We start from the raw sequence: 23834 nt of genomic DNA, 5'->3' as shown, positions 1-23834 counted from the left end.
TTTGTTTGAGTTTGCACTGAGCAACAGTTTTTGTATATATATATATATATATATATATATACACAGTATATATAAATACAAGTGTATATATATAAATCAGGAGGGGAGATACAGGTGGGGTCATACACTGGGGTCGGGACCCTACAGGGGGTCGTAAGATGAATCTTGTGGGTGGTGAGGTGAGTGATTGTCCAGGTGGAAAATAAGAAAAAATAAAATTCTCACACATAAATGATCTTTTTATTTTTCAGACTTTCTTCAGTCTTTGCTTTTCTTTCAGAAAACTGTAGTTTTCCCTCTCCAGGCCTTTAAAAAACACTCATATTAAATAAACAAAAGGCTGTTCACAACGAAAAGCAACAGAAAAAAGTTATTTTTGTGAGCAGAGAAATGAATGAATTTTGTATTTAGAAGCAGGAGCTCACTTTACAACAAAGAGATGACAACACTTTGAATTTTATCACTCTGGATTCAGTGGGAAGATTTCATGTTTAATATTTCATGATGCTCTGAGGGCCGTTAAAAGCTTTTTGAGGGCAGAATCGTCGGCACAAATAATGTTTTTTATTTACCTCAGCTGCGGAGAGAAGCAGGTTGTTCTATTAGAGAGATGCCTGATTATATCAGTGATGCACATTACATCAGATTTTAGTGAGAAGCCTTCCTGTTTACCTGTGCTTGTCTTGATGAATTCAGGGCAAAGTTTGTTCTTTTGATTGTGTTATTTGACTGGATTTTGATAAAACTCAACACATTTAAATCCTTCCTCTGGCTCAGTCCTGCTCTCTTTTATTGTGAAACATCTGTACAGGAAGTGCTGACAACAGCTTAACAAAGCTAAACATGGTAAAGCAGAAGTGCTTTGAAACAATTGTTTTTCTATTTAAGAAGAGAAAGTGATGATTTTATTTCAGTGTGTGAAGTTCAGACTGATGCAGGATTTCTGGGTTTATTGTCAATATATTCTTTCATTTAAATGTTCAATATTTCAGACGTTGGTTCAAATGTCCTTTAAAGGCTGTTGCTGGGTTTTTTTCACAGTGAGATTAACACACCTGCGTGTGAACACTGTGCACATTTAGTAGTGAAATTGTTTGTTAATTAAATGGCGAGTTGAATGAGGTGGAGCGTCGGACCCGTGGCTGCTGTCGGATGCTCTGTGGCGTCCGGCGGTTTGGTGGCTGGTTGGCCGGTGCGGTTGGTGGTGGTGTCAATCTGGTGGGAGGAAGTGAAAGCAGACGGACCACATTTAAAACACGCTTGAACCTTTTATGGAGAACCAGAGCTTCTTTTATTAGAAATGAAACGTTTTGCATGAGCGAACTTCTACACATCATGACTGTTTTTATTTCCATATTTCAGAAAGTTCAGCCGCTGCTTCTCAGCTGCAGATGAACCGTGAGAGTTGGTGCTGTTCAGATATCGAGCGAGCCATCATGTTAAGGCTGCTTTCACCTTGTTACGCGTTATGAGTTAGACCGGTTCTGCATGGTGGTCTCACGTCCTTATTGACATGAATTCAGGATGGATGTCTGAACGGGCCTGACAGGCTCAGGTCCTGGGGTCCTTTCTGACCCGCCGTGATTACAAGAAAGAACCACCATGAAGAGGATCGAAATCTGGGTTTGGGTGTCTTGCTCTTGTGTTGTAGGGGGGGGGGGGCGTCAACACGTCTGTATCCAGGAGGCCATTGTGCTGTAATCCTTCTACACCTGTCAGGCCCTCTGTGTGCGACATTACTCACCTCATCTACCAGCTGAAAGTAAAAGCTTTCTGTCATTCGTCTGTTAGGTAAATATTTGTTACGGCTTTATACAGACGGACGGGAGAGAGCGGATGAAAAGCAATGATGTGGAGGAAGAAGAGTGTTCCTCAGTTCCCTCACAAGCTGCTTCATGAAGCTACTTTATTCCTATAAATGAGCAACGTGAGGCCAAGAGACGCTCACTTCTCCTCACAGTAAATCCCCCCAGTGAAAATAAAAGTTCTGTTGCCAACTTACAGAGAATGAACCAAATCTGCAGCTTCTCTCAGCTGAGTGTCAGAGCATCTTTTGATTCATCGTTTTGGTTTTTATTGACCACTGCTTTAGTGGTTTAGTTCCCTTTCTCACCCTCTTCGGCCGCAGCAGGCAGATGTTTTCAGAGAAACAGCTGTAAAAAAAACCACTGTCCCCGCTACCTGCTCAGCAGCCAGATGTTTCCCTCGGGAGCTGGTGGAGACCAAAACACGGAGCTAAAAGAAAGAGCGAGGAGCACTGGACTGAGATTCACCAGGTGACACAAACATGACTCCACCCGAAGGATCAAGTTGCTCCACGCTTTGTTTTTCTGTCCCAAAACACCAGAAACGAGTTTATGCAGGTTTGAAGAGGTGAACGCTCCTTTCAACCTCTTCTCTCGTCCTTTGTCTCTCTTATAAACTCTCCTCCTCCCATCTTCCTTTCCCTCTCTATATATCTACCTTTCCCCACTTTATGGGCCGTTATCCTTTAACCTCCATCCGTCTCTCTCTCTCCTCGCAGCCTCAGATCACATCAGATGACACGCTAATCCAAACAACAGGATTAGCAGAGGAGAGGCACAGGAAGCCGAGGCCTTTTTAACCACATTCCTCAATATAAGTGTGTGTGTGTGTGTGTGTGTGTGTGTGTGTGTGTGTGTGTGTGTGTGTGTGTGTGTGTGATTGGAGAGAAAGAGAAAACGGGTCAAACAGTGTTCATGTTTGCGCTCATGAAAGAAGAGGATCGGCTGCAGGGATTTTCACATTAAATGACCCAGAAACACGAATGTGACGAGAAAAAGCTGCGTGAGGGTGAAACACGGTGACAGAGATGACAACTGGGAGTTCGCACCCAAACAAACATGTAACTAGAAAACATGTCGTCTGTCATTGGTTATGCAGTAAAAACCCCTGGAGCCAATGAGAGCTGAGCAGCTACAGGAGCTTGAAGGTTTATGTGCAAATTTCACATTTGAATTTAATGCACTTTAATCTTCTATGGACGCTGAAAGTTTTATTTGTTTATATGTAATTCTCATTGGCCACTTTTTTATAATCATCACCTCATTTACCCAATTTCCTGTAGAAAAATATCATGATATTATTTTAAGATCGTGTCGCCCTAAATGATATTGATGCACAAAAGTCCATGAATTCTCCTTTTTTCAGCAGAAACTGTGACTCCAGAGAGAAAAGCACAGACGCTAAACTAATACAAAAAATCTCTACTGTGGAAAACCCATATTTGTTTTTACTTTGGCAGAAAACAGCGTGTTCATGTAGGTTTCCAGGCAAGTTGGTAGTTAATGAACAAGTGAAACCCTCAACTTCCTTATCAGAGGAAAGCAGCTGACAGTTACACATTCACTCTGCTTCAGGTCGACCTCTGGGTTGGAAACAGTTCTCACAAACTCACTATTGAACCAGAAGTTTGTTGTTGTAAAAACTTGCAGAAGTTTTGTTGGGAAATTACTTTTTCTGTTCCCTCTGTTTGTCTGATCACTTCTGCCTTCTGGATCTATTCTAGTGGGTTTTACCTCATCTCCAGATCCAGGTTATTAAACTGGAATCAGAGTTAGACAGCTGCTGCTTTTTAATGTTAAACAGAGGCGGTTTAGTTTGGGCTAAAGAAGGATATTCTGGCAAGAGCTGGGGAGAAGAAGCTCAGGTTGCTCTGGTGATCTTGTGCCACAACTCGGGCCTGCAGGAAAATTTGAAGGATGTGATTCAAGTTTGATAAATTTAACTCCCCCTTCCCCCTCCTTACCTGTCTCTCCAGGTGAGCCCCGGGCTCCACACTGAGTGCTAACCATGCTGCGACAGTCGGAGCCGACTTCCAGCACCCTGCAGCTGGTTGCCAATGATATGACCGGCATCATGGAGACGCTGGACACCCGCGAGCTCGACCTGGGAGATGGAGAGTACGACACAACCGACACCAGCACCCCAGGTGTGTGGTGTTCATCAGCTGTCACTACACATTCAGTGCATGTGTTTGTTTTTCTTTCTCCATGTGATATCTGACGTGTATAAATGGTGCTTTTCTCCAGAGGCGCGTTTGCCCTTCACGGCGATCTACCACACTGTGGGTTTCAAGGAGCCCGAGGCCAAAGTCTTCCTGTCCTCTCCGATCACGGCCAAGATCCTGGAGGTGGAGCGGTTCACCTCGGCTCAGGACCGTTTCAATGTCACCACGCAGAGGAGTGTGAACAAGGTGCAGACACCTCCCTCACACTTTCCCCACATAGTTATTATTACATTTCTGCTCTTTCTCTCTCACAATTGTCAAACAGGTTTAAAACTGCTACTACCATCTGTAATACTGTGCTGAACACTGGTACCCACAAAGCATTGGACTAGATTTCTTTTTCCTGACTGTTGGGAAATGCATTCGTGTGCTTTCCTCTCTAGATTTAGACGTGAAGATAGAAACAGCTCTTATATCTGTCCATTAAATATGAAGCTAGAGCCAGGAGGCGGTTAGATTAGCTTAGCGCAAATACTGGAAACAGGGGGACACAGCTAGCCTGTGTTAATTAGTGAGCTAGTTTCCCTCTGTTTCTAGTCTTTATGCTAGGCTAAGCTAACTGTCTCCTTGCTGAAGGAAATCAAATGCATGTCCCAAAATTTTGATATATTTCTTTAAAGGAGCTGTTTGTAAGTTTTGCTAATGCTACATAGCTAGTGTTAGCATTAACAGCTATTTACTTGCTGAGACCTGCAGCCATTGTTGTGTTTACAAGACAAGAGGTTATAATACAGCGTCTGAGCAGCTACTTCTTCTTCTTGGACGCTACAGTGACTCAGTATCAGAAAGTGACAAGGCGGTCTGACTCAGCAGCTAGCTGGTTAGCATGCTAAGTGACACAAATAGAAGCAAAACAAAAGGGTTGTTTTCTAGCTAGCTATCTAGCAATAGCAAAGCTTACAAATAGCTCCTTTAAGCTAAAGGCTGAACCTTTTAACACATACTGTGGAGCACAATTCAATTCAGTAAAGTCAGATTTAATCATCAAGTAAATCCACCACTGAATATATGATATTACATTGTTATGGTTCCATAGAGAACCATTAGCTTCCAAAGAAAGTCGGTTTGAGGTTGACTGATGATGGAGCAGTGAGTAGCAGTGAATCAGAATGAAGTGATGATTATTAAAAGCTTCTGAAAATGTAAATATCTAAGCTTTAGTGTGTGTGCTGTGTGAACAGGCGATGCCGGCGGTGTTTAAGATAGAGCTGAAACATGGGGAGTTCACGTGGGTGGTGAAGAGGAAGGAGAAACACTTCATGGATCTCCACAGAGAGCTCAGGACGTACAAGACCTTCATGAGGCTGCCGCTGCCAACACGCAGGTAAACGCTCCCAGGTGCTTTCTGCACGTTCTCGCTCGGGATTTGAATTAATTTAAACCTCTAAACTGATCTTTTTGTCATTTCTCTCTGCAGTCACACGATAAAGAGGCACACGGCGGCGAGGAGCGAGGAGAGACAGATGCCGAACCTTCCCAGAGGAGGTGGAGACGAGCTGGGCAGAGAAGAGCAAGTGTCCAGCCGGAGGGTATGTCTCTTTTCTCGCTTTCATACCTGACGATATTTAATTTTTCAGCTCATTTTTTCTATATGATTTGTTCCAGAAACAACTGGAAGATTACTTGAACAATCTGCTAAAGATGCCGATGTACAGGAACTACCATGCTACGGTAAGGACACTGCTGGACGACGGCGTTGGAAATGTGTCTGTGACGTTTCCACACATTCTGGAAAAACCATGAGAAGCTCCTGGGAAATAACTTTGTTTCACTGAATTTGTTTTTCAGATGGAGTTCATTGATGCTAGCCAGCTGTCCTTCATCCACGACCTGGGACCAAAAGGCTTGTAAGAACAACTCACAGTCAGAAATATCAGTATCTGCTTTAAACTATAATAACCAATACAGCATGAATGGTTTCTTTTTGCATGATGATTATGCTTTTTATAAATTCCAAACCAATCTTAGTACTAGTGTTTTTTTTTTTGTAGGAACATAAGTTTTCTTTGTCTTTCAGAGAAGGAATGGTGCTGAAGCGATCTGGTGGTCATCGGATCCCCGGGTTGAACTGCTGTGGTCACAGCAAAATGTGCTACCGCTGGTCCAAACGGTCAGTGAACGCCAGCGCACAGAAACATGGATAACTTTACGTGCTGTCCTCTCTGAGTTTAAATCTTAAATCGCTGACCGTGTCTGTGTGGACAGCTGGCTGGTGGTGAAGGACTCCTTCCTGCTCTACATGAAGCCGGACTCGGGGGCCATCTCCTTCGTGATGCTGGTCGACAAAGAGTTCAGCATCCTGATGGATTCTAAAGACACGGAGACGAGACACGGCGTCCGCATCGACAGTCTCTCCAGGTCTGTGACAAACGTTCACTTCATCACACTGTTATTTAAGGTGATTCAACTGTTTTCAAGTCGAGAAAAAGTTACTGTGAAATGATATTTACACACCTGGAGTCAAGAATATCACCCAACCATGAATGTAATCTGTGTGTGTGTGTGTGTGTGTGTGTGTGTGTGTGTGTGTGTGTGTGTGTGCAGGTCCCTGGTGCTGAAGTGCAGCAGCTACAGACACGCCCGCTGGTGGGGTCAGGCCATCGAAGGCTTCGTCCAGAAGCACGGCTCCGCCTTCCTCACCGACCACCGCTTCGGATCCTTCGCCAGACAGGAGGAGAACATCCCCGCCAAATGGTAACCACGGCAACCGGCTGACACTGGCATCTGACATTGTGATTTTGGTGTTGCGACACTTTTAATGATAGAAGTGGAAATCATGAATCACTTCAGTTCAGTTTAAAGATTTGTCATCACTGACTGAGACGTTTGGGGAAGTGAACGCATCTCAGTGCAAAACTAACACATAAAAGCGTTATGTATAAGTTTAATAACTTGACAGCCTATTATATTTATCATAATAATAATCTTTATTTATAGAGCGTCTTTCTAAAACAGGGTTTACAAAGTGCTTTACAGAGAATAAAAATAGACAAGACATTATTTCTACTAATGAGACGAATAGATAAAAGAGTAAAGACAGAACAAAACAAAATCCACCATCGAACAAAACAGAGACACAAATTACAGGAAGTTAAGTTTTAGGATGAGCGGCCCGGGACATACGGGGTTAAAAGGTCTGAGTCGGCGCTCGGGGCCAATTCCTGAGCCTGTGATTGTTTCTGTGGCTTTCGTGGTGTTTTAATAAGATTTTCAAGAGGAAGTAAAGAAATGTGGCTCCCAGCTGAGCTGAGCTCTCAGCAGTCACTGGGAAAATATGTTGGTAGAGATTTGTTCGTACAGTACTGTGCAAAGGGTTTAGGTTTTGTCAGGGAGGCGTCTGATTGGTCGGTCAACGAGGGAGACAACTTCACCTTTCAGGTAAATTAGCGCCAGACGCCGCGGCCAGATGTCAGTACAACAGCCAAGTCTAGATGAGGCCTGGTCCAGTTGGCAGCGTGTGTGTGTGTGTGTGTGTGTGTGTGTGTGTGTGTGTGTGTGTGTGTGTGTGTGTGTGTGTGTGTGTGTGTGTGTGTGTGTGTGTGTATATGTGTGTGTGTGTCTCGCTGGAGTAACCCGACACAAAGAGAGGGAAAGTGAGCCTCGTCTGCTCATCACCTGTCCCCCTGCTGGGCAACACTATACTGTCTGTGAGACTGTGTGTGTGTGTGTGTGTGTGTGTGTGTGTGTGTGTGTGTGTGTGTGTGTGTGTGTGTGTGTGATTATGTGTATATGTTTGTTGTGTTAACATGTACATTTGTGTGTTTTCTACAGGTATGTAAACGGGAGAACATACATGGAGGACGTGGCTGATGCTCTTGAAGAGGCCAAAGAGGAAATTTTCATCACAGACTGGTGGTGAGTGTGTGTGTGTGTGTGTGTGTGTGTGTGTGTGTGTGTGTGTGTGTGTGCGTGGTGTGTGTATATGTGTGTGTAGTGTTAATCTATCACACTGAGATGAAATTCTGTAGAATAAATGTGAAGTGTTTGGAGAGGGTGGGGATTTTCTCTGTGTGTGTGTGTGTGTGTGTGTGTGTGTGTGTGTGTGTGTGTGTGTGTGTGTGTGTGTGTGTGTGTGTGTGTGTGTGTGTGTGTGTGTGTGTGTGTGTGAGAGAGAGTGCAGCGGGTGCACTTGGCGGTCACCTCCAGGGGAGATCTTCTGGTCAAACAGATCAGTTACTGTCTGAGGCTCAGACTACTGTTATACTAGCACACACACACGTAGACGCACACAAGACTACAAGCACAGAGTGTGTGTGTGTGTGTGTGTGTGTGTGTGTGTGTGTGTGTGTGTGACTTATTGATTATGTAATATTGGAAGACATGATAGAAAATGATAGAAACTGCTCTAGTGTTCAAAAAGAAAAGGAACAGTGAAGGACATAATGAAGGAAAAGGAAAATCAGATGTTAAACAAACAGAGAAGGAAAGATGGTAGATAAAGGGAAATGGGGGGAAAGTAGGACAGAAGAGAGAGAGTGAAAACAGCGGGGATTAAAAAAGGAGGAAGGAAAAAGAGAAGAAAAGAGTGAAAACGCACGTTATTGATCATCTGACCTCGTGCTCTGACCCCAGGTTGAGTCCTGAGATCTTCCTGAAGAGGCCGGTGGTCGAAGGAAACCGCTGGCGTCTCGACTGCATCCTGAAACGCAAAGCGGTGAGCGGGAAAACATCTCAGCGTTTTTAACTGAATAACTGACCATCCTCTTCATCGCTGCCTCAGCTAATGTGAACGCCACTGAACTGGTCCCAGTATAGATATTGATATAAATATTAGACATCCAGGATTTAATTCAGTCACCTGCATCACACTGGGTTTATCAGCCCTTAACAAGCGGCAGCTCACTGGTGGATCATTGGAAAATCCACAATAACACTGTTTTTAATTCATATGTGGACCTTCAATAAATAGATTATTGTTTAATTGGTTAACGAGATCTTTAACTAGATGGAATTATTAGGATTTATTGTCATATACATTTCAGTAGCAGTGAGAGAAATGTGATATAAATATCAAGGGGAAAAGTTGGATCGGTACTTAGTCGTGTGTTTGTGTTGTTGTTTCTATAGCAACAAGGAGTTCGAGTCTTTGTGATGCTGTACAAGGAGGTGGAGTTAGCTCTGGGCATCAACTCAGGATACAGCAAGAGGACGCTGCTGCACCTGCACCCCAACATAAAGGTGAGTGTCTGTGATGCGTCTGTGGCCCGTCAGTCAGACTCTGCGTCCCCGTTTCCCGTCTGAGTTTTTTCCTACACGTTTGGTTTCACCAGGTGATGCGTCACCCGGACCACGTCTCCTCCGCCGTCTACCTGTGGGCGCATCACGAAAAGATCATCGTCATCGACCAATCGGTGGCCTTCGTGGGCGGGATCGACCTGGCGTACGGACGCTGGGACGACAAGGAACACCGGCTGACGGACGTTGGGAGTGTGACGCTTTCTAACTTGGAGCAGGTCTCTAACAACACACACACACACACACACACACACACACACACACACACACACACACACACACACTGGATACCTGCACCATCTACCGGCCTGTAAATGTTTGTTTAATGCTGCATGTTGCCTCATGTACCTGCTGTATAAATGTACATGCTGATGACGTGTTTGAATTATTCCCAGGCCAGCGCTGCGCCTCCCAGTAAAGCCGCCGCCGCTTCCAACGGCAGCGGCGCCGTTTCCCAGACCAATGGGAAGAACATCTTTACGGTGACGGACTCGGTGGACCAGCCCAAGCTGAAAGGTCAGGGGAGGCCGAAGAGGACGAGGTTCAGCATCAGGAGACACCTGCAGAAACACGGCCTGGCTCAGGCCGACAGCGACAGCGACCTGGAGGCCGAAGAGAGTGAGTGGCACACACACGCACACACACACACACACACACACACACACACGCACACACACACAGGTCTTTATCACAATGAGCTCATTAACACAAACTTTTCCCAACTTAATTCCATCAGGCAAAATGTAAGATTATATTCTTGTATCTTATTATTTATTTCAAATTATAGTTGGACCATAATGTTTGAGATATTTTCATATTGTTGTTTTGATGTTGTTCCATAGAATCGGTGACGTTACAGAAATGATTTGCATCTGTATGGGATTCATTGGTAACATTGGGTGTCGAAGTCAAATTATCTAGTATTTTAATTTGTATGTGCAGGTATTTATTTAAGCCCATGAGTGGCTTTCCAGTGTTGACCTCTATGTAAATACCTTCTGTCTTCTTGTACTGATTCCCGCAACTTCAACATGTGGCCGAGAATCCCGGATTTAAAACCTTTAGCGTGTGGTTGCTGTGTTCAGGTTGGTCCAGCAGCGTCACCAGTCAGCACAATCTGATCCCCGGCCGGCCGCCAGAGCCGACGGCGGCCGCCCCCGTCGGCCAGTGTCAGGCTGGTGAGTCGGGCTGCCGGCGACCCCGCCGCTCGCCTGCCGGTCTCCAGTGTGCTCTGCTGTGGTTTTTAACCTTGACTCTGTGTGCGAGTGTGAAGCTCTTCTCCTCAGTCAGACATGAGCAGGAATCGTGTTTGTTAGAAACTAGTGAAGAACGTCCTTCACAGTTTTCCAGCGTGACGTCTTGAAGTCTTACTGTGTCCGACCAACAACCCAAAGAAGTTCAGTTCATATATAAACTAAGAAAAGAAGAATATTCTCACATTTGAGAAGCTTGAACTGAAAACTGACTCTTATTATTATTATTAAAATAACATTCTCTGTCGGTCGACTGATCAATCAGTTGAGTCTCGGCTCTATTTCACTTCATTTTCAGAGTTTTAACCACTGAAAACATCGGAGGTGTGGACAGAAGAGCTAAATGATTAATCACCATTGATTGACAGAAAATGAATCAGTAATCGTTTCAGTCTTTTCGGCAAGTAAAAATGTTGAATGATTAATGTAACAAAGATTAACTGGTGATGAAACTGATCGTTAGTGGACAGAGGAACCAACAAGACACGAAGAGGCGACTGAATAACAAAGCAATAAATCACGAGGATAAAAACAGAAGATGATTTTGAGTCTGATGGAAAACGTGAAGTAACTTTTGGATTTCCGCTGAACTTGGAAAGTTCAGTCTGACTGTGGAGCAAGTTGGTTTTTCCTTTATTTGGAAACCCATCAGACGAGGCTGGGGTTTTATTTGATGAGATGCTGCAGCCTGTAATCATTCACCCTTTGTTTTTCTTTTAAACAAACTCATGTTTCCCTCCAGAGCACGTGGCGGCTCTGCGGTTAAAACAGATGCCGTAGGTTTCTTTTTATTAGCTGCTGCTTGTTTGCCAGGATCATCTGTGTTTATCCTGCTGATGTGATAGATGGGAAGTGTCAGACGAACGTGAGGCAAACAGCTGCCGTTCTAAACAAATCAAGTCATAATTTCATGGAAAAAACACTTTTACTTTTGCTTGTTTCTTAGATTACTCCACAGATTACTTCAGTTTAAACTGATTATAAACTGAATATAAAACTGTGGCCCTTTACTTTGTGTTTATGCAGAGGATTTTTTATATAAAGCTTTCGTCCTTCCAGCTGCTGTTTCTTGTCAAAGCATTTTCCAAACACCAGTGTGTCTCTGTCAGCGTTACCTCGTGGTGTAAAAGCTGTAAACAGATTAGCAGCCTCTCTCCTCTGAGAACAACTTCATAAACATACGCCAGAAACTTCAAACCTCTTCCTCTGCTCGCATACAAGTGTCCCAGAATTAAATGTCGCAAAATATTGGTGGTAATTAGATGAGAGCACACGAACGCAACAGATTATTGAACTTATTCTTGTACTTAAAATCTTGTCAGTAAGGTTAGATAAACTGTTTCTCTGTTGTTTATGATGATCATCTGAACCGTCTGCATGTTTCGCCTTGTGTTGTTGTTGTGGTTTGTTTATGTCTCGTGTTTTCCGACTTCATTCTTTTAAAGGAGCTATTTGTAAGTTTTTGCTATTGCTGCATAGCTAACATTAGCATTAGCATCTGTTTACTGACCAGTCTAGAAGAAAAGTTGTGAGTTCAGCATCAAGCTTTACTCCCCAACATCTGTCTCCAGAGGTGGAAAGCAACGGCATTGTTAGCTCTCGTCTCTATCACGTCTTTTCTTCTACTGCGGTTAGCATGCTAACCAGCTAGCCCTGGTCACAAGCTCTGACACTTTCCGATAGCGACTCACTGTAGCTTCCAATCTTCCCTGAGGACGTGGCCGCTCACAGGACGCAGCACTTGTCAAACACCACCACCTGCTCCCCGCTTGGCGGCAGAGTAAACTAGACCCTTTAAACTTCAATAATATTAAAAGAAATTCCCATCTTGAGTCTTTATTCCACGCTCGTGACACCCAGTGTTTTCCTGCAGTCTGAATGACGCTATGAACAAGTTATAAGCATCTCAGAGTTTGAGTTTGATGTAAAAACTTCTCCTCAGTAGTTTCTGGGCCATCAAGGTCTTTTTCTGATCCCAGTTTCCTGGAAAAGCTCCTGCTGCTCTTCTGAAGGTGTTTTTAGCTCTTAATGTTCAATAAATGGATGTTTCTGTGTTTCAGGAAGCGGCTCAGTGCGTAGTCTGCACACGGGGGTCGGCGAGCTGTTTGGAAACACGCGGTTCTGGCACGGGAAAGACTACTGCAACTTCGTGCACAAGGACTGGATCCAACTGGACAAACCTTTCGACGGTAAACACTCTGTCAACTTGCTGGAGGAGGAAACTATTGATCGTACCTCGCGTCCTCCTCACATCCGTCTTTCTGCCGTTCATAGATTTCATAGACAGACACACAACTCCCAGAATGCCTTGGCATGACATCTCCTCAGTGGTTCACGGGAAAGCAGCTCGGGACGTGGCCAGACACTTCATCCAGCGCTGGAACTTCACAAAGGTCAGAGGTCACGCTGTAACAGATTCATGTTTTACATTTAGAATTCAATATGAATCTATAAGAAAATAAGTTTATGGAAGCAGCAATAGATTTATTGGGTAAACAGACGAAGGGAGAGATAATGAAAACATGTGTTTCACAAAAACAATCACCTCTAATCATTAAAATTATTGGCAAAATTGGGAAAAATAAACTTTCATTGAGCTGAAACTAATTAGCAGTGAACCCCGGGGTCAGGATACTTCACTGACTCACTGCCTTTTTCCAGTCTGGACCAACACTGCAGCAGGAAGCTGTCACTGCAGGAGGAAGCTGTTCGGTCGAAGCGTTCCCATAATGCCTTTGTCTTACTCTTGTCTCTTTTTCTCTACCAGCAAGTGAAGCCAAAGTACCGCTCCCTGTCGTACCCGTACCTGCTGCCCAAGTCCCACACCACGGCCGGAGAGCAGCGGTACCAGGTCCCCAACTGCATCCCCACCAAAGTACAGGTTGGTCCTGGTTTTGATCTAAATTTTCTTTATTTTATTTCATGTGAATTTAAGAAAAATGACTGTAAACCTGTGACTGTATTTAAAAAGTGAGAAAGATAACAGATAGAAAATAACATTCTGCTGTCTCTCTCTGTGCGAGATTTATGTCGCAGTGATTGACATCCGATATAAAAACATCTGGTTTCTTGTAAACTAACTGCAGGAGAAGTGAGTTTTAAAGATTGGCATGTTGTCATATGGAACTTGACGTGTAGAAATAAGTCGTGTAAACTCAAGAGTTAGCTTATAAATAATGAAGCTTAATGCTAGTTAATGGAGAATGTTAAAATAATGAAATAATAAGCTGAAGAATGAAGGCATCGTCTTCTCGTCTCCCCTCCCTCAGATCCTTCGCTCGGCCTCCGACTGGTCGGCCGGCATCAAATACCACGAGGAGTCCATCCACAACGCCTACATCCACGCCATCAAGAACAGCCAACACTTCGTCTACATAGAGGTATCTGTGCTCCATTTTAAACCAGGACAAAAGGTTTATTAAAACTGTAGGTAACCATAGCAACGACGCAGATGGTGAAACGTGACCGTGACCGTGGATTAGAAGTCCAACGAGTACGAATCCAGATCTGCTTCCTCCCCGTCTTCACTCAGCCTCTTAGAGAGGAGCTGCTGGAGTTAATACGGAACCTGTGGGTAGTTCAGGGACAGTGGGAGCTCACAGCGTCCAAGTAAATCTGCAACGTCGGGCCACTTCTGCCTGAAACAAGCTGCAGATACATTATGGTCACTTTGATTGCAACTGATTACAAACTCTTTTGTTTGTTTGTTTGTTTTATCCCTCAGAAAACACCTAAAGTATCAAACCTAAAAGCACTCACTATGCAGAGTGATCAATTTCAGAATAATATATATTATATTGTTATATTATAATAGTTGATGCATTAACTTTTGATTATATTGTGTAGTTTTCATCTAACTCTGCAAAGTAACTTGCAGTTATCAGAGAAATGTGGAGTAAAAATTTGAATATTTGCCTCAGGTGAAAATATTTTTATTAGAAAAGTGAGTAAGTGTCATTTCTCAGTGTTAAATTATTCCTTTAATGCAGGAGGAGTGATCTGCTTATTTTAAAGACATTATTTATAGATGATGCTGTGAAATAGAGACATTGTTTACACAGTTTATTCACTGTAGATATGTTTGTTTGTTTTCCTCTCAGAATCAGTTCTTCATCAGCTGTGCAGATAACAGACATGTTTTCAACAAGATAGGAGACACGATTGCTGAGCGCATCATCAGAGCGTACAGGTAGCGCACACACACACACACACACAAACACACACACACACACACACACACACACACGCACTTGATCAGATACCCAATTAAGTCAACACACTCTTTGTAAACTTTTGAAAGGCCGCTGTGTGTATTTTATTTTATCTTGAAATGAGTTCCCAGAAACACTCAACCAGTGTATACACACACACACACACACACACACACACACACACACACACACACACACACACACACACACACACCTCCCAGCTGACTGACAAACTTATTTCTCTGTTTCATGTTTTGTTGTCAGAGCTTATCAGACGACACACATCCTGCACCAAACACAGGAAAACACATGGGCACTAAGTGACACACACACACACACACACACACACACACACACACACACACGCTGACACACAGACCTGACCTGGTTTCTCTTCGGTGTATAAACACAGTGACTGTTGCTGCGTCTCTCTTGTTTCCCACAGTTCGGGTGGAAGCTGATGTAAACTGAACACATTGTTCAGCGTTGAATCAAACTTTCCTGTATAAAGTCAATGAAGATAAAACAGCTGCTGACGTTTCTGCAGCTGCTACACACTAATCTACAAATCTCATTTTATCACTTCTAGTTTTGCTTTTAAAGAAGTTCACATCTAATATTTTTTTATCTTTTTAAATTGATTTTATTAAGGAATTATAGCCACATTTAATCACCATAAACACACCAATATCCCTGCTGATCCCCGGCTCCTCAAACCCATGGCAGCGTCGCTCAGGAAGGACGTCCGGTGTAAAACCCTTTGCCAAATGAATTATACAGATGGTGTTTCATTGTAGTGACCTCTAATGGAAGCAGCCGGCAGACGACAACAACAACAACTACAAAGATCGATATGTCAAGCTCTGCTTTCCTTCTCTGCCTCTGAAGACGTGATGAGGTCGGGGAGTGTTTTCTAACCTGGTCGCTGTTTATTCACCAAACTTCAGATGTTGTTGCTGGTTTTCTAGAGTCACTGTGAAGCCTCAGTAACGCCGCTTGGACATGTTGTGGTGTAACGTCCACAGCTCTCGTTGGTCCTCCACGCTGCTTCAAAACAAACCATGTCATGATATTAATAAATTCTCTCTCTGTCTGTTCTGTCGTTTTTCAGGGAGGGTAAAAAGTACAGAGTGTACGTGGTGACGCCTCTGCTGCCAGGCTTCGAGGGAGACATCAACACCGGAGGAGGCAGCGCCATCCAGGCTGTCATGCACTTCAACTACAGGTGTGTGTGTGTGTGTGTGTGTGTGTGTGTGTGTGTGTGTGTGTGTGTGTGTGTGTGTGTGTGTGTGTGTGTTTGCATGAATGGATGAGAAAGCAGCCGTGAACCCTCCTGCTGTTTGACTTTGTTTGACATGCCGGAAGGAGCCACTGATGGATTACTGCCACACCTTCGCTCTTTAACTACAGTTATTAACCATGCACCGCGTGTGTGTGCGTGTGCGTGTGTGTGTGTGTGTGTGTGTGTGTGTGTGTGTGTCATTCTCTTTGAGGCAAACTATTATTGTGTGGTCTGCATTCTTGAGTAAACACAGCCCTCCCCGTGCAAACACACTGACACACAAAGGCTTGTATTGAGAGGAATGTGGATCTGCTGCTCATCTGTCCCTCCATCCCTCTGTCCCTCCATCCCTCTCTCCCTCCATCCCTCTGTCCCTCTGTCCCTCCATCCCTCTGTCCCTCCGTCCCTCCGTCCCTCCATCCCTCTGTCCCTCTGTCCCTCTGTCCCTCTGTTCCTCTGTCCCTCTGTCCCTCCATCCCTCTGTCCCTCTGTCCCTCTGTCCCTCTGTCCCTCCATCCCTCTGTCCCTCTGTCCCTCCGTCCCTCTGTCCCTCCATCCCTCTGTCCCTCTGTCCCTCTGTCCCTCTGTCCCTCTGTTCCTCTGTCCCTCTGTCCCTCCATCCCTCTGTCCCTCTGTCCCTCTGTCCCTCTGTCCCTCCATCCCTCTGTCCCTCTGTCCCTCTGTCCCTCTGTTCCTCTGTCCCTCTGTCCCTCCATCCCTCTGTCCCTCTGTCCCTCTGTCCCTCCATCCCTCTGTCCCTCCATCCCTCTGTCCCTCCGTCCCTCCGTCCCTCTGTTCCTCTGTCCCTCCGTCCCTCCATCCCTCTGTTCCTCTGTCCCTCTGTCCCTCTGTCCCTCTGTCTGCAGGACCATGAACAGAGGAGAGCACTCCATCATCTCGCAGCTCAGGAGAGAGAGTAAGTCCGAGCCGACCGCAGCTTTAACCCTGCGTTCATGTCAGACACAAGCTCCGACAGCGCTGTTATTATTCATTTATGTAGAATTAGTCTATTAAAGGTGAGTGTTATTACTCCATTATTACTGCTACCACGACCATGACCTTAAGCTCTGTTGCAGTGATGTAGAAGTGCACTCCAGGGTGTGTCAGTACACTGTGACATCACTACGTTCACTCAGTAGTTAACTCTTTAATTTCTGCTGCAGCTGCTTCTTCTGCAGTAGTACATCTACAGCTTAGTACTGTCACTTTTACCATCACCACTACTGCAACTAATGCCTTTATTACTACGACTAGTTCCACTACTGCCGTGCTGCTTTGTTATGATACTGTCGTACTAGAAAATGAAGTAGTTGAATAAAAAATCATTTAAAATGTTCAAAAATGCAGCTTCAGCGCCTCTGAAGATGCTTTTAGCCACTTGTTTAGACGGGACACACTCACAAATGTAGATGATATCTAGCTCTGGTTCTTAATGTAAGTCACTGTGAGAAAAAGCATCGAGCAGAGGAATCTTATTACAAAGACCTGGACGTTCACTCAGGGAGCTGCTGAGGTATTTGTGCCCAGTAAATGGATCCTGCTGGATGAATAAAGGTTCCTGGAGAGCAGACGTATTCAGTCCTGTACAGTATGTATATCCTGTAATATAGGAACTCACTCAGTCTGTCATTAAAGCTCGAGCTCTAAAGAGAAAACCTACAACCAAACCACAAACAGAACAAAAAGAAAGAAATGCACATCTGCAGAGCGGTTTATGTATTTTAGGATAAAAGTCACGTCTTTAATCACACTGCTGCTTTTTCATGTTTTACTCCATTAATGTCAAATCACATACTCTATATTTATACATAAGTAGAATAATGTTTTTCGTTTGACCTGCTGCGACAGATTCGTTTGAGTTCGCTGTAAAAATCAACGTGCAGAGACAGAGAATTAAAAATATATGAAAAATTATAATGAATTTGATGATTAAATGAAGTAAAAACTTAAGAGGTGGCGCTGATCTTTTACTAAACACTTTATAAGAACAAAACTCTGACTGTGTGTTTCCTGTTTCCAGTGGGAGAACATTGGATAAACTACATCTCCATCGCTGGTCTGAGGACTCACGCCGAGCTGGGCGGGAAGCTGGTCACCGAGCTCATCTACGTCCACAGCAAGATGCTCATCGCCGACGACAACACCGTCATCATCGGTAAACGTGTCTCACACACACTTCACTCACTCCCTGCATCGTCACGCCAGACGTTTGGCCGGTGTCGATGCAGCAGCTTGTATTTCTCATTACAGGATTAAAAGATGACAGGCAGTAATGAAATATATTCTCCCCCGACACGAGACTGAACATGTATAATGAAAGAGCGGGAAACAAGAGCTGCACAGACAGATGGTTTCATCCCTGATGTCTGATCACGACGGTTTTCAGAGTCTAAAAAATGATCCAAACCGAAGACGGCGAGTCGGCTGTGGTGAAGTTTCTGGATTCAGTTTCCTCTGCAGCCACATATGCTAAGAATACAGAGTTTGTCCGACCAGATGTCAGATCATCCATTTCTTTATTGTTGGTTTAGTTTTTCCATCTTGAGCTGAACGGAGGCTCCAGATACTCAGATGCACCAGTACTTCCTGGTTTGAGACTTTTTTTGAGAGAGAATCTTTGTAGAATTTCTTAAGAAAGTAAAAAACACAAAGATTAAACAAACGTCTTAAAAAAAGAAGCATCATTTTAAGAAGAATAATTAATTTATTTGTAATTTATGTTCCATGAATCATCTTGTGACGCCTCTGATTGATCCTCTGACCCGTGTGATCGTCTAAAACGATGGAATAACTAAATGAGATATTGTATGAAACCTGTATAAAACGGGGACAAAATAACGCAAATACCTCAACTTTAAGTCAAAAACAGAGATTTTACAATAATATTAAACTGAAATCTGCAGCTGTTTCTGTTGTTTTGTCCAAACCCTGTTTTAAGAGACGTACAAATATGTAAATATTGCTTTAAAATATAAAGAAACTCATTAACTTTCAGGCAGGATTTTAAGTATTCAACATATTTCTTGAAGTGATTTTTTAATGTACAGTATGTTATGTTAATTTATTTGTTTTATATCATTTTGAAGTTTTAACTCACTGAACAATAATTGAATTTAATCCGATTTTCCTGTTTGTTGATTTGAAGAGTCTGAACTGTAGCTTGTGTTACGGCGCCATCTGGTGGACTCTGTGATGTAACACCTGTCTCGTCCCTCTCTGCTGCTGCAGGTTCTGCCAACATCAACGACAGGAGCATGCTGGGAAAGAGGGACAGCGAGGTGGCGGTGATCGTGGAGGACTCGGAGACGGTGACGGCGGTGATGGACGGCGAGAAGTACCAGGCCGGAAAATACGCTCTGCAGCTTCGACTCGAGTGCTTCAAGTACGGACGCATCCCGAATCCTGGTTTCTGTGATCCAGTTTAAAGACATTAAACACGAGTAAATGTGAAAGTGAAAATGCCTTTTATTTTTCTGACATAGATATTTAATCATCGGTCATTGCTTTTGTTGTCAGGAAACGTCTTCTCTCTTGGAGCTGTTGAGGATGTTGATAATTAAGAAATTTTAGTTTATTGTTCTTCTTTATTCTTTAAGCAACTACTTACTTTTCATCATCATGTGTTTTTAGTTGCCAAATATCTGAGCTCGCAATTTCCTGCCGTGTTTAATGTTTCCTTTCCCCCGAGCCTCCAGTGTTTCATCACGTCTCTCCTCCTGCTCCTCCTCCTCCTCCTCCTCCTCCTCCTGCTCCTCCTCCTCCTGCTGCTCCTCCTCCTCCTCCTGCTCCTCCTGCTCCTCTTCCTCCTGCTCCTCCTCCTCCTCCTCCCCCTCTTCCTCTTCCTCCTGCTCCTCCTCCTCCTCCTCCTCCTCTTCCTCTTCCTCCTGCTCCTCCTCCTCCTGCTGCTCCTCCTCCTCCTCCTGCTCATCCTCCTCCTCGTCCTCCTCCTCCTCCTCCTCCTGCTCCTCCTGCTCCTCTTCCTGCTGCTCCTCCTCCTCATCTTCCTCCTCCTCCTCTTCCTCCTCCTCCTCCTGCTCCTCCTCCTCCTGCTCCTTGTCCTCCTCCTCCTCCTGCTCCCCTTCCTCCTCCTCCTCCTCCTCCTCTTCCTCCTCTTCCTCCTCCTGCTCTTCCTCCTCCTGCTCCTCCTCCTGCTCCTCTTCCTCCTCCTCTTCCTCCTCTTCCTCCTCCTCCTCCTGCTCCTCCTCCTCCTCCTGCTCCTCTCCTCCTCCTGCTCCTCCTCCTCCTGCTCCTCCTCCTCCTCCTCCTCCTCCTCTCCTCCTCCTCCTCTTCCTCCTGCTCCTCCTCCTCCTCCTCTTCCTCCTCCTCCTCCTCCTCCTCCTCCTCCTCCTCCTCTTCCTCCTCCTCTTCCTCCTCTTCCTCCTCCTCCTCCTGCTCCTCCTCCTCCTCCTCCTGCTCCTCTTCCTCCTGCTCCTCCTCCTCCTCCCTGTTCTCCTCCTCAGGATGATCCTCGGCGCCAACACGGATCCCTCCATCGACCTGTCAGATCCCGTCAGTGACCAGTTCTACAAGGAGGTGTGGATGGCCACCTGCGCTCGCAACGCCACCATCTACCAGAAGGTGGAGTCCAACGTTATATTTCCCAAAGTTTTATTTATTTATTTTTTAGATTCTGAAGTAATTGCCTGGAATAAGGTTTTATTTTATTAAAGTATTTTTATTATATGGGATGAGGTGATCAGTTTCTGAATCGATTGGTTTTTATAAAATCCTATTTCCCAATGTGGAAAGAAAGAAAATATCACTTCTTCTTCCGCCTTCCTCTTTGGCTGCAGGTTTTCCGCTGTCTGCCGTCCAGCGACGTGCGTAACATCCTGGAGCTGGATGGCTACCTGGCCAAGACGGGCCTGGAGAAGGAGGACCCGGCCCGCGCTCACGAGGAGCTGAAGAAGATACGCGGCTTCCTGGTCCAGTTTCCTCTTCAGTTCCTGTGCGAGCAGAACCTGCTTCCTCCCATCGGCTCCAAGGAGGCCATGGTGCCCATGGAGGTCTGGACCTGAGCCGGAGGGACAGAGACTCACCTGTGTGTTCATGTGTGCATCATGTGGAAGGCTTCCAGGTGGATTACGCCCAACCTGCTGCCATTTTGGAGGTTTTAGTTGCTGCATTTATGCTCTTAAAAAATCATTTTTATTGATACATTAAACAAACATCTCCACCACTCATCAGCTGTCAAACAATACTGTCATTTCACCCTGAATTTAGACTCCCAGGTGACATTTCAGCCCAAAGTGTGATCCATCCAGCTGTTAAATTCACACTGACCTCAGGTCCAGCTGTCAGCAGCTGTATCTGTGGTGCTTAAAAGACGACAGTGTCGTCGCCAAGCTGAAAACTATTTATATGTTCAGTGAACAGTAGAGTTTTTAAGTAGACGACATGAGACACTTTACTCTGCCACAGTAATTAGAAACAGTTATATTACAGACATAACTGCAGTAGCTTCCTGTTTACATCCTTGTTTGTAGAGATTTAGATTATTTCAACATTAACAGTCACCTCCAAAATGGCGTCAGCTGTGGCGGAGGCAGGTTTGTGACGAAGCCTCTGCACCGTTACACCCGCTTAGATTACACAATATCATACGAGACTGTAACCTGTTAAAAACTCACATGTACACGTAGCTCGTTGTTTTAAACAGATGCAAAACACAAAGTCGACCAGCCGATGGAGCGTTGACCTCTACAGTGCCTGAAAACCTGGGCCTCACGTTTACAAGAAGAAAAGAGAAAAAAAAGTAGAGAAAGTGAAGTGATCAACCGTGAAGCCTGAAGCCTCCTGCTGCCCAAGCTATTACTCTATAATCCCCTTTCACAAACGGCTCGCTCCTCCATTCTCTGACAACACTATGCAACGTCAAAGTGGGCCGGCGAACGCAGCTCTGACTCTTCTGTGTTGAGACGGGACGGTTTGAAAAGACACTAAAGGAGACTTTGATGAAAACACTGGTGCAGAGAAGAGGATGAAGAGCTGTCGGACGTCTTCAGCCATTTTCTTAAAACAAAAAACAAAACAAAACAATCTCTGAACCGTGCTTTTAATGTTTATGTCAAACAGAAAATCACAAGTGCCAAAGGAGACGGACTGATATTGATGAGACAGTACATTTATTCATTTACATTCCTCATACTGTGGATGCTAACTTCAGCCTTAAGTGACCTGTTTTATACTCTGTCTTTCTAGTTCCTTTGGCTGTGCTTTATTTTATGGATGTGCAATTTTCTTCATCATTTCCTGAAAGTTTTCTGGAAAGAAGTACAGTGCAGTAATTTGGTAGTAATTATAAGAAAAATATGTTTTTCCTCAGAGGATTTAACATATTCATCCAGTTGTCATTCCTCATCATTATTCTACTTGTAATGGTTAGATTTAATTACACCAGTAGTTATTCATAATTAATTATTCTTTCCAGAAAACTTCCAGGAAATTTGAAACTTGAATAAAATTGTTATTATTCTTTTCTTTTTTTTACCGACACAACACACAGATTCAACTTTATATCAGTTATATTTGCTAATGTTGGTTTGTTAGATAAAGTGTTAGCAGTTTCAAGTGCAAAATTTCATTTCACCATTAGCACCCAGATGTTTTTTGTACATTCAAAAATACATGAAGTGTTTTTTTTTTTAGTCTTTAGGGTTCAGTACAACAAGCTGAGAACACCGGATTAACATATTGTCACCTCGTAAAGTTGTTGTGGTGAACATGAACATGTGTTCCAGCTGCCTGCAAGTGGCCAGAAAAATCAGTGAATACAGGTTTAAGATTGCATGAATAATAAAAACTCAAGTTCAAGTTTGTAACAGCTATGAAAAAGGTTATAAAAAGACATGCAACATCTGTATTTTTTTGGAAACCTTGTGGCTGTGTTTCCTTCTCAAATTCCAAACTCAAACTGTCGTCTCTGGATTTCCGATTTTCTGACATGTCTGGAACGTAGCATCGATATCTCTCAGTGTCTTCCTCGTTGGTCTGTATGTGATCTGCATGATGCTGTTTTTTTTTTATTACCAAAAAACATCACAGACGTTTCCTGTAGCTGACAGCATGACAGCAGCTCGTTGCCATTTAACATGACAGGTAGAAGCATGAGCCCTGCAAGCTGAATGGTTGCGTTTAAAGCCATGGACTTTGTTGATGCTAACAAAAAGTGTGCCTGTCTACAAGCTGCGTGTCAGATATACCTGGAACTTCTACATTTAATATTTATGGGAAATGGGCCCTCGTACGTGCTCTTCTTTTTAATCTTCCTCTCTACCTCCCTGTGTTTCTACCTCCTGCTCCAGTGGTTTTAATCTTTGTCATGATTTCAGCTTTTCAAAAATCATGAAACGAAGTAAAGACGCCAATGCGATACCAGTCTGTTTTCACCTAAATCCCAAACTGTAAAGGAAACAGAAAATTGAACAGAAATAAAGTCATTAACTTGAATGGTTTCATACTTAACTATTCAGAGCACATGGATTAATTCTTCACTGTCCTCAAACCTGGGCTGTAGAGGTTGACGAAACACTGACCCGTCCCGTCTTTTTTTTTCTTTGGCTTTAACCACTGTGTCTCTCTGAAAATGCACTATTTGCACAGACTGTTGTTTTCTTGTGGCAACCGCTAAATAATGATCTGCAGTACCACGTCATGTGTTGCTTTTTGTGAAATGATGGAATAAATAAATGAGGTGTTAATAAGTCATTAAATGGATCGGATTTTACTTTCACTTCTTTGTTTTTTTACTCAAAATTTGTCATTCATACACAGCATTAGTTTCTATATGCAGGTATAAAATATCTTGTGTACGCGCTTGTACT

General features: G+C 44.0%; 1 protein-coding gene across 2 annotated transcripts in view; it reads left to right on the top strand.

The window, feature by feature from the left end:
* The window catches only part of pld1b (phospholipase D1b), a 36543-nt gene extending 12806 nt beyond the window's left edge, over nucleotides 1–23737 (top strand). For both annotated transcript variants that reach the window (XM_056364949.1, XM_056364948.1), the window contains exons 2-26: nucleotides 3782–3952; nucleotides 4053–4216; nucleotides 5212–5354; nucleotides 5448–5559; nucleotides 5636–5701; nucleotides 5819–5877; nucleotides 6048–6140; nucleotides 6236–6388; nucleotides 6575–6724; nucleotides 7802–7885; nucleotides 8603–8684; nucleotides 9098–9208; nucleotides 9301–9483; nucleotides 9661–9883; nucleotides 12579–12707; nucleotides 12793–12911; nucleotides 13286–13399; nucleotides 13788–13898; nucleotides 14619–14707; nucleotides 15841–15954; nucleotides 16878–16927; nucleotides 18032–18166; nucleotides 19240–19393; nucleotides 20472–20589; nucleotides 20805–23737. In XM_056364949.1, coding sequence (XP_056220924.1) covers nucleotides 3814–3952; nucleotides 4053–4216; nucleotides 5212–5354; nucleotides 5448–5559; nucleotides 5636–5701; nucleotides 5819–5877; nucleotides 6048–6140; nucleotides 6236–6388; nucleotides 6575–6724; nucleotides 7802–7885; nucleotides 8603–8684; nucleotides 9098–9208; nucleotides 9301–9483; nucleotides 9661–9883; nucleotides 12579–12707; nucleotides 12793–12911; nucleotides 13286–13399; nucleotides 13788–13898; nucleotides 14619–14707; nucleotides 15841–15954; nucleotides 16878–16927; nucleotides 18032–18166; nucleotides 19240–19393; nucleotides 20472–20589; nucleotides 20805–21029 — 3120 coding nt within the window. In that variant the 5' untranslated portion in view covers nucleotides 3782–3813 and the 3' untranslated portion in view covers nucleotides 21030–23737. The remainder of the gene's footprint in view (nucleotides 1–3781; nucleotides 3953–4052; nucleotides 4217–5211; nucleotides 5355–5447; nucleotides 5560–5635; nucleotides 5702–5818; nucleotides 5878–6047; nucleotides 6141–6235; nucleotides 6389–6574; nucleotides 6725–7801; nucleotides 7886–8602; nucleotides 8685–9097; nucleotides 9209–9300; nucleotides 9484–9660; nucleotides 9884–12578; nucleotides 12708–12792; nucleotides 12912–13285; nucleotides 13400–13787; nucleotides 13899–14618; nucleotides 14708–15840; nucleotides 15955–16877; nucleotides 16928–18031; nucleotides 18167–19239; nucleotides 19394–20471; nucleotides 20590–20804) is intronic.
* The last annotated feature ends 97 nt before the right edge of the window (nucleotides 23738–23834 follow it).

The sequence above is a fragment of the Seriola aureovittata genome, chromosome 20, assembly GCF_021018895.1.
Source record: "Seriola aureovittata isolate HTS-2021-v1 ecotype China chromosome 20, ASM2101889v1, whole genome shotgun sequence".
Taxonomy (NCBI): domain Eukaryota; kingdom Metazoa; phylum Chordata; class Actinopteri; order Carangiformes; family Carangidae; genus Seriola; species Seriola aureovittata.
The sequence above is the reverse complement of the archived record's forward strand: the minus strand, read 5'-3'. Positions and strand labels throughout refer to the sequence as shown.